The 12,789-nt window shown below is 49.0% G+C and overlaps 1 protein-coding gene across 1 annotated transcript in view; it reads left to right on the forward strand.

Annotated features, from left to right (window-relative positions):
• Nucleotides 1-12,789, forward strand: part of TSPOAP1 (TSPO associated protein 1) — a gene marked incomplete at its 5' end in the record, with an annotated part of 74,491 nt that overhangs the window by 60,681 nt on the left and 1,021 nt on the right. The window contains 4 exons of the mRNA XM_080357367.1: nucleotides 284-322; nucleotides 1,194-1,297; nucleotides 3,646-3,717; nucleotides 4,829-4,957. Of these exons, the coding sequence (XP_080213493.1) occupies nucleotides 284-322; nucleotides 1,194-1,297; nucleotides 3,646-3,717; nucleotides 4,829-4,957 (344 nt within the window). The remainder of the gene's footprint in view (nucleotides 1-283; nucleotides 323-1,193; nucleotides 1,298-3,645; nucleotides 3,718-4,828; nucleotides 4,958-12,789) is intronic.

Below are 12,789 nucleotides of genomic sequence, written 5' to 3' on the forward strand. Positions count from 1 at the left end.
ACAGGACCCTCAGATGTTTGTCTCTGTACAACTGCTAGGAAGTGGAAAGAGAGCCCATCCCTGTGCTGGTGTTAAGTTTTTAACAACAGTGATGTCTTTTATAGTTCTGCTTCATGTTATGCCCCTGAGTTGTGGTTACTGCTGTAGACTTTGAGTTGCATGAACAGTTTGCTTCTGTTGTTTGCTGCCTTTGTCTTTGTTCTTTTTATTGTCGTTTGTCAGTTTGTGTTGTGGTCACTTTTGAAAGATGAATACCCACTGATGAGACGTTTCCTTCCTCCAGCAGGGCTGGACAAACAGGAGAAGTACAAGTCTCATCCAGGTGAGAATTGCTCTTTCTTATTAAGAGAAGAGGGTTGGTACCTTTGCATGATCATTCTACAGACACGTTTTGTGGTCCAAGGCCAATGCAAGACCCTGTAGTGCTCCTTCAGGGCTCTGGCTGGTCCCGGATGATAAACTTTGGAGCTCAATAGCAAAGTGTTGTGTGGAGGGAGGAGAAATGCTCATTTGAGACACGGCTGTCGCGGTTGAGACGGACAAGCGACATGGACCAAATTCTTTCAAGATGAAAGTAATAGATGCCATTTATTGCTACAAGTGCATTTTTATACAATTCTGCCAGTTCATGTGTCTTTTCACTATTGGTTACAAGTTACAGCACTAACATCTCATTGGTTAAACTTGCTATCATCCATGTTATTCTTCTATCCCCTTCTCTCTCACGGGTACATCTCTCCTCTCTCCGGATACTCCTTTACTCCCATCCTCCTCAAGGGTAAATCTTAATATCTCAAGGCTGATCTCTACTCTCATATTTTCTGTCAAGGATTCCACAGACCCGCTGCAGTTTCCCACACACGGCAGAGAGGCTGCTGTCCTCTGGGTGTTTATATATGTGTGTGTATAAACGGAAATCATAAAATAACACACTCTGTATATACAGACAGGATACCAGAGTGCTGGAATGGGCAGATGTGCCCAGTTCTGTGCTTGTGTGAGATGATACAGGAGATCAGGAAACCGCTTTACCTGGGGCCTCTAAGATCTCCTTCCCATTCAGTTGCCATTCACTTTCCCCCAGTATTCTTTTTGCTCAGTCCACTCCAAGAACAGTGAAGGAGTTGCTGTGATTTGGAATTTTGTCTTAGAACTTCCAGCTCAGGGTAGATTGTTTTATTCCTGTCCTGCAGACCAGCAACATCAGGACTTTGAAGCTGAACTGCTGACTTCTCGAAGCATGGTGGCTGTCTTTGACTACAACCCTAAGGAGAGCTCTCCGAATGCAGATGTAGAGGTAACACCGAGCCACTCCTCCTCTTACAGGCTTCTTTTTCCTCTCTGTTTTCTTCCATCCCAACACACTAGCACCTTGGTCAAAACCAAAACCAAGATGATGGTAGCTTGGTAACAGACCTGCTAAAAGGGGTTGGCTGAGGTTATAAAATGTAGCGTTTGTTCTCTCGTGCATTCTCTGGTAACAGTGTTCTGTTATCTGTGAAGAATATGAAGCTATATATCCCTCATGAGGGTCAGTATGTGTCTCAGTGAAACTATATGAGCATCTCATGGCCTCGTAGCATCCTGTAGTGCAGGGATGTCAAACTCTGGGCCACATCAGCCTCGTGGTTGCCTTCAAAGGGCCGAACGTAATTTTAGGACTGTATAAAATGTAGGAGTGGTTATATTTATACAGCCCTAAAATTCCATTTGGCCCTTTAAAAGCAACTGTGAGGCTGATGTGGCCCCCGATGAAAATGAGTTTGACAGCCCTGCGCTAGCGCTTAGAGAGGATTTCGCAGGTTTGGGCAGGAGGAAGCAGCAGCTGATCCAGGGCAGCCTCTGGGAAAAGGGAAAAACTGCTTAATGGATTTGAATTGAATGTATTTCTGATATTTAAGGTGAGCATGTCTTTCGTGTTAACTACCCGTGTAGGTCTTTGTTCAAGGAAGAAGACTTAGCTCCAGTGTATTGGACCAGTCTTCTGTGTTACTGATTTCCAAGCATACAATCCAAACAGTATTTTTGTGGATACGTGTTTCAGGTGGGCAGGTTGCAATGCAGAATTCTGTCTGCAAAAAACCTTTTTATGTTAGAACATATTCTGTTCTCTGATCCTCCACAGCAGTGTTAGTCTGCTCCGAGCAAACAGAAACATGGAGATCTTTCCATGTATCCAGGAGTGTGTGGCCAAGAGGAGGCACAGGCCAGGTGATGCTTGCCTCCCAAACTGTCTCATGAGCAAGACAGTCTGCTTCTAAGGACAGAGTGTTTTAGGGATGGTAGATTATCTTGGGAGAGATACAATGAGAGTGTGTATCAACCAGCATCCATGTAGGTATTCATACATCCAGCCAAGGAGCACTTTGGGCCCATGGCAGCAAGAAAATGACTGTACTTTTCACAGTGATTATATATTTATAAACCCTTTATATATTTATAAACCTCATTAATGTTTATAAATATATAAAGGGGAAGTGTCAGGAGGATGGAGCCAGGCTCTTCTTGGTGACCACAAATGGTAGGACAAGGGGCAATGGGTACAAACTGGAACACAAGAGGTTCCACTTAAATATGAGTAGAAATTTCTTCCAGGTGAGGGTGTCAGAGCCTGGCCCAGGCTGCCCAGGGGGTTGTGGAGTCTCCTTCTTTGCAGACATTCCAACCCGCCTGGACACCTTCCTGTGTAACCTCATCTGGGTGTTCCTGCTCCATGGGGGGATTGCACTGGATGAGCTTTCCAGGTCCCTTCAACCCCTGACATTCTGGGATGCTGTGAATGATTAGGTCTTCCTAGAACCCTCCCTGTGGACAGAGCTCAAATTGTTGAAACAAGCTGGTGCGGTTCTGTTGCATCATTGGAAATGCTCGCTGCTCATGCTCCCAGATCTGGTCACTAGTTTTACCAGAAGGCTGCAGCTGCTGTTTGGGAACCTGCACCGTGACACAGTGGGCTCAGCTGTGCCATTCTGGGAGTGAAGTTCCCTACAAGTGTTTTTCTGCTAGAACAAAGTAAGTCACAGCCAACAGTATTGCTGCAGCCTCCAGCGATAAATAGAGTACTAGGGATAGAATAGGGTAAAGTATTAGAGGTAGGTCCCTTCCAGCCAACACTTCTGCAGATAAAGCCAGTGGGACACAGCCTGTTTGGAGACAGATGGATCTGATGGTGACACGTTGTGTGTGCTGTACAGTAATGTTCCATTTCCAGGTCAGATTTTCCCAGTTGTATCCGTTTGTGTGCATTCCTGCTGGTGCTTAATCCCTGAGCGTTGCATACAGAACAGGCTCCTCCAAGGGAGTGGGATTTAGTACTTATGTTTAAAGAAATTAAAAGTGTTTCTGGTGCTTGTTCAGCTTGTTCTCAACATACCTTTCCAGAACAGGGGTTAGGTACTGTTTTGAAGCCCTAATAAAATTGGTTTAAGAAACAGGATTTGCTCTTGTCGTAGTTTATAAAATGCTTCCTTAGCACTGGATTCCACAGTTAGGACTTGGATTGTTCTTTGGCATCCTGGTCCTACACGTCTTCTGGCCTCTCTCCCTCGGGGCGATTGTGCAAGGAGCCCAGGATGACCGTGTGTTTCTGGTGAGGATTTCCAGGTGGTTCTTCTCCTGTGACCGTTGTTCTCTTGCTGTTTGCAGGCTGAACTGACTTTCCGTGCCGGGGACATCATCACTGTGTTTGGGTCCATGGATGATGACGGATTCTATTATGTGAGTAGAGGGGTTGGGAAGGTCCTGGGGCTCCGTCTGCGATCGTTGGAGTCCATCTAGTGGCAGGAGAGCAGAAATCAGGGAACAAAATACTTTGCTTTTGGAAAACAAACCTTTATCTGCTTCTTGCAGGGCAGATTGTTCCTGGCAGTCCTGTAAACCAAATATCCAAATGGTTCTGAGTTTGCATAACTTGACTGCAGGTTTCCCAAAGTCTATGATGCGTTTTTCTGTACATACATCAAGCTGAATCAGCATCTGCTGTAAGCTGATTTGTCAGCGAGCACTCAGACACGTGATTTCACCCAGGACAGAGGCTAAAACGGTAACATCAGAATAGAAATGTATGTTGACCCCCATCTGGCCACACTTCAACAAGCGCTGGGAGCTGTTTAATTGACGGTCCATCCCTGGGGGCTGTGCCTGCCAGCGAGCCGTGAGCTGGACACGGCGCTCGGCGCTTGGATCACCCACCTTTTCCTCCACAGAAAGTGACGTGTCCGCACACGTCAAAGCTGAGGTTCAGCTCCAGGTAAAGTCTGGAGGGATCACTGTGAACGTTTGGTTTGATTTCTTTTATAGCGTTGGCTGAACAGCATTGCTGAGGTTGTTTCTGTCTCACCCAACACCTTCTCTTGCACTGGAGACAGTTTTTGAGGCATACAGCCAAGCTTGCTGTGCAGCTCTGGACCTCAGCGAGCACTGAGGCAATGCCTGCAGCACATTGTGCCAGCAGTGCCTCATTCTTTATAAAATAAATAAACACCAGAGCAAATCAAAGGCCTTCAGAAAGCTTGTGGCACAACCATATTCCAGTTGCTTCCAGGATAGCAGTGGATATTTTTTGAGTTTGTAGAAGTGACCATGTTGCAGGAATACATTTGTCACAGCTTGCTGCCGTCTTCCTTTATTCTGTGGCTTTGTGCACTGAATTATTCCACAACCGAGCAAGGATGTGAGTTGTGAAATTTGCTGAGGATCTTTCCAACATGAGCGTGTTCCTGCGCGTCCATCCAGCTGCGGTCTGGCTGTCTGCTCAGTGCTGCTCCTCTGCTTATTGTTTCTCCATCAACCAGGAATCTGATGTGACAACTGAATGTTGATCTTGCAGGGAGAGCTGAACCAGCAGAGAGGTCTCGTCCCGTCCAACTTCCTGGAAGCCGTCGCTCCTGCTGGAGGCCAGGTCGAGGAACTCCATTCAAAAGATAAAGAGGCTTTTCCGCTGAGTTCTGAGAGCCAGGTAAGGTCGCGTGACACCGCGTAGTGCAGACGTGCAAACCGCGATGTGGCTGGAGATCGGGCATGGCGCAGCATGCAGCATGTGGTGCAGTCGTGGAAATTAGTGCGTGCAGCTCAGTTCATCCCGTGGGAGATGCTCTAAAGTTTCGAGGGGAGTGCTAGGAGCTCTTCTTGAAGACTTACCTGTAGTGCGGAAAGAGGCACAAAGCAACAACATCCACTGGGCCCTCAGTCTGGTCAGTTGAGGAAAGAGCATCCCAGGTCCTACCAGCAGATTCTTTAGATCCACAGAAGCGTCAGTGGTAAAATCCTGCTGCAAGCAAAGCAGTTCAGGCAGCTCCCCAGACACATGAAATTCCTCAGTTATGCTCATATCCTGGCCACAGAGTTCTGGAGTTAGCAACACCAGTGCTCTCCTGTCCGTCCTGAGTTTGATGTCTTAATTCAGTCCGAAGTGCTTTCAGACAAATTCAGAATACTCTGGGGAGTTTCCCAAGCAGGTCTGTGGGCTGGATCCTTTGAGAGCAACCCATGGATGCAGGGAATTCAGAATGTGAGCTAACCCCTTGCATTATGTTACTAATACTCTTGAAAAAAATGCTTAAATGTGAGATGTGGGTCATCTGCCAGATTCAGTGTGTCCTCAGTGGGTGAGGACAAAACTGTGGCACCTCCTTGGCCACTCTTGTGCTGTGTCATTCCAGAGAATGGGAGGCGGGGAGGGACACAGCTTGGTCCCAGCTCACGTGTACTCAACCCTCAGTTCTTCCTGGGAGGTGGTTGGCACTGTCAGGTGGTGCCAGACCCACAGAAGTGTGTAAGAGCAGGTTCAGGCTGGTTTTGAGCACGTCCTTAAGGAAGTACCTGGCCCTGAATCCTCCTCTGTAGAGCTGGTGCCACCCCAGCTTTCCTGCGTTCTGCGGCTTTCCTTGTCCTGTTTTTGGTGTTTCTTGTCCTGTTTCTCATGCTCAGCTCTTCCTTTTCTCTGTACCCACCTCCCATCTCTGTCTGATCTCCCTTAGGCTTCTCCTGCAGCCCCACCTCTTGCTTCCAGGCATTTCAGGCTTTGTGGGTGCAGGGGCGGCTTTACAGCCCCGATGCCTTCTTACAAAGAGCAAGCAGCGAGCCTGACTCAGAAATAAGGCTTGTATGTAGTCTATTGGATCATCTAAACTCAGAAGCTGTCTGGGTCCCTTACACTTACCTTTTAGGATACTCAGTCCCTTTTCTCCAAGGTGCTGGTCCAGGCTGCGGAATCGAAGGTGATTAAGCTGTTAATACCAGGGTTTAAGAGCCCTGAGGTTACGCAAATCCAAGCGTTCAGAGCTCAGAGCAGATTTTCTTCTTCTTTGACCCTCTCAGAATGATTTACTCTTTCCAAATTGCTCATCTGTTGGAACAGAGAGTGCCAAAGGCACCAGGAAAATTAAAAGACGTTGAATTCATAGTGTAGCTTATTACAGATCTAACCCTCCTCTCTGGCATCAACCAGCAGCATCAAGGGCCCATTTCAGATGCCAGGGGTTGTTATTCAGCCTCAGCCCAAGTCCTCTCAGAAACTGTAGGGAGATTCAGGAAACCTCGAAGGCTCGGGCAGCTGAGCCCCTTGCTGATGTGAAGGGTTTGGCTCAGCTGATGGTGTTCTATTTAAGGTGTGTAAGAGAAAGCAACATACACAATCAATCTGCAAGTATTCCGATTTGCACCCCTCTCTTCTGTTTTACTGGTGAGGAAACTGTGGCACCAGTTTGCCAGGGACCCTGCAGGGCAGGGAGGTCCTGCCGGCCCTGCTGCTGAGCAGCTCGAGCTGCCCCTGCTCGCTGTCCTGCAGTTGCTGCCGCTCCGCTTCCCTCTCCCCTCCCGACCCGTGCTGACTGTTCCCTTGGACACACCAGTTTGGTCCAGATATCCCTGCGTGCTCCAGGCTGGAAGCTTTTTTCCTACGGTTCAGAAAAACCTTTCAGATGTGATGGAAGCACCCCATATAAAATAGACGTGTTCCAGGCTTCCCTGCCCTTTGGACTTTTCCATTTGTCTCCACTTCTCTCTGCCAGGAACCCCACAGGCTGCCCCTTGCCGTGGTCTGACGTTGGCTCTGCAGAGCAGGAACCTGCAGCCTCAGGGACAGGCTTGATTTGCTAATTTGGGTGCTTGGCTGATCCATGAGCTGCTCTTCTTTGTAGTCTGAAGTCTGAGAACTTGGAAAATTGAGTTGATGGTGTTTAAGCCAACTTTATTTCAGTGGGAATCCACGTGAACTGCGCAGGCATGACTTCGGATGCTTCTGCTGTGACAGACTGGCTCCCGTCCTGCCCTGGGGGATCCAGGCTTAGCGTGCGCAGTCCTGCTCCTGCTTGCGCTTTGCAGTCCAGCTCTATCTAAACAGCTTCCAAACGTGAAGGGCATGTTTAGCTCCTTTTAAAATTGATACATTTACCCTGCTCATAACCAAGCTTGTATCATTTAACTACACTTAAGTATGTTCAGTGATTAGCAAGGAGAGACGGAACCTGACCCCTCTGACCCCACTGAGTTTTTGCGCCGTCACAGTGTCCTGCCTATGGGTAGAACTCCTGATGGGTAAGGCAGAAATACCTCCTCCTCCTGTAAAACGTATATATTCTAAAGGCCATCCTTGAGCTGGGATGAGCTCTCACAGTGCTACAGCCCTGCCTGGGGCTTTCCAAACCCCAGCGACGTATTCACTCCAGAGAGTTTAGGAACTTGCTTGTTACATACAACACACACTGAAGCACCTTTGCTGCTGCTGTTTGGGATGGGGGGAGTGGAGACTGTGCAAAAAATCACCCAAGGCAAAAGGTGCGTGGTGGTGGTTGAGTTTTCTGATGGGCAGCACAGCAAAATGGGCTCCTGTCACATTTACAGTCCCGGAGTGAGACCTGGCCCGTCAGGGAGCACGTGTGCTCACCGTGGGATCACAGCAGAGTTCGGACGTGTATTAACTCTTCCAGTCTAACAGGAGCTTCTCCACTATGATCATGAGTGATTTTTAAATGGCTTGTAACTTCTTGGATTTGATGTTTTCACCCTGTTATTCACACTTCCCTTCTCCCTGATGCTATGCCAAAGGCTCGAGAGTAAGGGCAATTTACTTTCCAAATTGAACTGGGGAAGGTGGAGCATTTTGAATTATTTCTAAGTAAATATCAAAATGCTGGCAACTGGAAAAGGTGAAACAGTTTAACTCGGGCTGACAACATTTGGGGAATAGACTGAGCAATAAGAAATACAGCGCAAAGAAGAGTATCCAAGAAGTTACGATCACAAGCTGGGGACCCAAAACACTCATGCTCATCAACTTATAGCAGTTACTTTAATGCTGTGGCTGTCGAATGAATACATTTGCATCAGTAATACACAGTTTATGTCCAAGACTGATTGTAAAGCACCTTCAGAAAGTGTTTGATTCTAATTGATTTCATGTATTTATTTCTGCCTGTATTATGCATCGTGACGGTTTTATTCTTCAGAGAATGAGGAAGAGAAGAGTCCAGTGATAGATATGAATGATACATAGAGAGAGAGCGACCATGTAAGTCTGTGTGAGAAGATCTCTTTAATCTCCCGCCCAGCCTAGCGCATTCACAGGCCCTGCGCTGCAGTTTACTCCTTGACAGGCTGCAAGTCCAGCTTCAAATCCTCTGCTGACAGACCTCTACCTGCCACATTGGCTCTGTCTTAAAGACAAGCCCTGGTCTGTTCAGTGTATGAAACGTAATGGGAACAATCATCTGGTGGTTTTGGGGGCAGTGATGGGACTGTGCTGGATATTCCATTTAGAACAGACCTGCTCTGTAATTCAGCCCCCCTGTTCAAGCAAATCAGCAGCTAAAGCTTTGTTGAGCCTTTGCAAGATCCTGCTCAGGCCGAGCACAGCCCATATGCAACCTGTGTATAGTCCTGGAAACCCCCTGCACAGCTCCACCTTAAGAAAGCTGTAACATTTTGTCCCTAAAACCAACCTTGTGTAGATAATTGTTCATCTGATAACAATTAAAGAAACTGTTTTGGGGCTGGGGGGGGGAAGACCCCTGGTTTTGCGGGACAGTGGGAACAGATCTGTGTTTTTCTTGGTTTCAAGCATCATTTTCCTGAAATTGTGCAAATTAGTAATACCTGAACACCACCCTGTGAAAACCAACATGACTCCTCTGGTTATCAACCCAAATAGCTTTTATCAGGACCTTGACAGAGCAATCTTTTCTTCGTGTTTCTCTTAGGGAAGAAACCCTTATTTTAGTATCATTTGTCTCTTACCAGATGAATTTGTGAGCTGGTTCTGTTGCTTTTCTGTCATATAGAGACCTCAGACAATATCTGCACGTGCTTGTGTGTGAAATGTGTGTATGGAAATCTGTCCGGGCATCCTGTGCCACAGCTGGGAACCAGCAGGACTGGTGGCCACAGAGACAGGGAACTCGCTTCCTTTTAACCCTTTGATATTTGATAGTGACATTGATACTGCGATATCCTTATTACAGTAAATAATTGTGACAGTTGTGAGTTGGCCTGGGTACCTGCCATTCATTTTGCATCAAGCCCTTCATGCATAGCACTACAGGAGAAATTGTATAGGGTTTGTTGGGCAACTTCAGCTCTGCCCTAAACCTGTCCCGCCTTTGCCACCAAAGTGGTTTCCTTGGCACGTGTCACCGAGCCCCCACTGCCCTGACTGCACAGGGGATTGTGTCCATCGCTGCTGCGTCCCCCAGGGCTGCTGAGCCTGGCAGCCTGAGCTTCACAGGGGATCACTCACCGCGTGTTGCTGAGACCCCCAGTGCTTCTGTGCTTCTTATCCAAGGATTCTTCATTGCACAACACATCAGTGGCTTCCAGAGCAGAACCCAGGGATTCTTTTACACACAGCTAGGCTACCGAGTTCTCTTTGCCTCCATAAATCATAGAATCATAGAATCATTTTGGTTGGAAGAGACCCTCAGGGTCATCGAGTCCAACCATAACCTAGATCTAACACTAACCCATGTCCCTGAGAACCTCATCTAAACACCTTTTAAACGCCTCCAGGGATGGTGACTCCAGCACTGCCCTGGGCAGCCTGTTCCAATGCCCCACAGCCCTTTGGGGAAGAAATTGTTCCCCACATCCAACCTCACCCTCCCCTGGCGCAACTTGAGGCCATTTCCTTGTGTCCTATCACTTGCTACTTGGCAGAATAGACCAACCCCCTCCATGCTCCAACCTCCTTTCAGCATTACTGGCTGAAAATGCTTCATCTAGGTTCATTCAGATTTGTTTCCAGACTTCTCATGCCCGAGCAGCGCTTGGGCCGTCAGCTGCAGGGAGGTACAGAGATGGCAGCTGGCACTGCTGTGACCTTGCAGGCTGGGTGCAGCTTTCCCGAGAGCCGGGCTGGCCTGTCAACACAGCGCTGTGTACCTGGAGGGTCACAGAAGTGCCTCTGAAAGCATGTGGAATGAGATTTCCTGGTGAAAATAGAGTGTGAGTTCAGGAAAGATCAGCCACCATATTGTTTACTATAGTGAAGAAGGATGGAGAGGAATTACACCTCTGTCCCTGTAGCCAGAGATGATAGTTCAGGTCAGAGAGGGTTGGATGGCATTGTCACTTGGGACAGTTTAAAGTAATTGCTACAAGTTGACTCTGAGCTTTCTGGAGATAAGAGGAGTCGTGTATTCACACCGGAGCTCTCTAAAAGTCCTGTACTCCTATGTGCTTAGGAATGACTTGACAGGTCTTGCACATAGTGAGTCTGACTCTAGAGAAGAGGTTTCTGCTCATAGGATCATAGAATAGTTTGGGTTCAAAAGGACCTTAAAGTTCCCCCAGTTCCCCCTGCCACGAGCAGGGACATCTGCACCAGCTCAGGTTGCTCAGAGCCCCGTCCAGCCTGGCCTGGGATGTCTCCAGGGATGGTTCAGCCACCACCTCTCTGGCCAACCTGGGCCAGGCTCTCACCACCCTCAGGGCAACAATTTCTTCCTCGTATCTAATCTAAATCTCCCATCTTTCATTTTAAAGCCATCACCCCTTGTCCTGTCACTTCACAGCCTTGTAAGACATCCCTCTCCAGCTTTCTTGTAGATTCCTGTTAGGTACTGCAAGACTGCAATAAGGTCTCCCCGGAGCTTCTCTTCTCCAGCTGAACCCCCCAGCTCTCTCAGCCTGTCCCCCAGCAGAGCTGTTCCAGCCTCGGATCATTTTCATGGCCTCATCTGGACCCTCTCCAACATTTCCATGTCCCTCTTATGTTGGAAGCCCCAGAGCTGGACACAGGACTCCAGGTGGGATCTCAGCAGAGCGGAGCAGATGGGCAGAATCCCCTCCCTGACCTGCAGGTCACCTACCAGCAGCGCTTTCTTCCTGCAGCACAGCGACTGGGACGCAGCAGTAGAAGGAGCAGGAGAGGTCACAGCCCCTTTCTGTGCCCCCGTCACACAGGAGGTGGGGTGCTGAAGCAGCAGTAGGGTGACAGAGCAGGGCTACTTTTGCTTTTCACCCAGGAAATTTTGATTAAACTAACCCACAGCCCATCAAGTATGATTGTGCTGTGGCAGTAATGCTGTGTCTGTGCATCTGCTCGATTCAGCCGCTTTCCCTGGGTGCAGCGTGGGACCAGGACCAAGGCACATCCACCCCTGCCAGAGAGCTGCCAGCAGCTGCTCTGCTTGTCACACATCTGCTGGGCAGGGCTGATCTCTTTGCTCTTTGGTAGCGCTTCCTCCCCAGGCACAGCATCCTGCTGCCCATGTCACCAGCTCATCTGCAGTGTTTGAAAGGAGCCTGTAAGAAAGATGGGGGCAGACTTTTGAGCAGGGCCTGTTGCAAAAGGACAAGGGGTGATGGTTTTAAACTAAAGAGGAGAGATTCAGGCTGGACATGAGGAAGGAATTGTTGCCCTGAGGGTGGTGAGAGCCTGGCCCAGGTTGGCCAGAGAGGTGGTGGCTGAACCATCCCTGGAGACATCCCAGGCCAGGCTGGACGGGGCTCTGAGCACCCTGAGCTGGTGCAGATGTCCCTGCTCATGGCAGAGGGGCACTGGGGGAGCTGGGAAGGGCCCTTCAACACAAACTGTTCAGTGATTCTGTGATTCCCTATTGGAGCCATGGCTGCTCTTACAGACCCTTGAGGGCTGCCCTTGACTCTCCCTGATGTAGTGGGACCCAAGCAGAGTGATGATGAGGACATGATACTTCAATGTGCTCCAGCCACTGTCGTGTTGTGCTTTGGGGAATGCCAAGCCGGGCTGTACAGCTGGGAGCTGGGGAGATGCTGGTCGGTGAACGGTGTGTGGGAGACGGGGCAGTGGGACAAGGGCTCTCCTGGGCCTCAGAAACCCAAAGCCTCTTCCCTGGTGAACTCTGAAACTTCTTGGGAAAGCTTGTCCTGCCAGATCCAAGTGATCACTGGCCAGACACCTAAACCCAGCGAGAGGAGATCGTGGAGAGAAGGCTGCTGCTGGCAACCGACCTGCCCTTAGTCTTTTGTGAAGAGAAGCCTGAGCCCAGGACTAGGGCACTCTCTGATTTCTATAAGCTCTTTCCCAAAGGAGCAGCATAGGGTGCGTCATCTGGGGCTGTGGATCCCGGTTAACGTTCTCCAGTGCTCAGGTGACTTAGGAACACGTCAGTCACCGTGTGCCACTTGGTCCAAGACTCTGTGTCCTGCCCCATCTTGAACTTTTTCTCCATTATTGGTGCAGCTGCAAGAGCATCAGACTTTGCTTTCTGCCCCTCCTGCAACTGGATCCACGGGGTGCTGAGCCACCTTGCAAGGCTCCGCATTCCCATTCTGACCATAGCAGAGCATGGCCACTGCTGCAGAAACATCTCA

Source organism: Nesoenas mayeri (assembly GCF_963082525.1).
Source record: "Nesoenas mayeri genome assembly, chromosome: 20".
NCBI lineage: Eukaryota > Metazoa > Chordata > Aves > Columbiformes > Columbidae > Nesoenas > Nesoenas mayeri.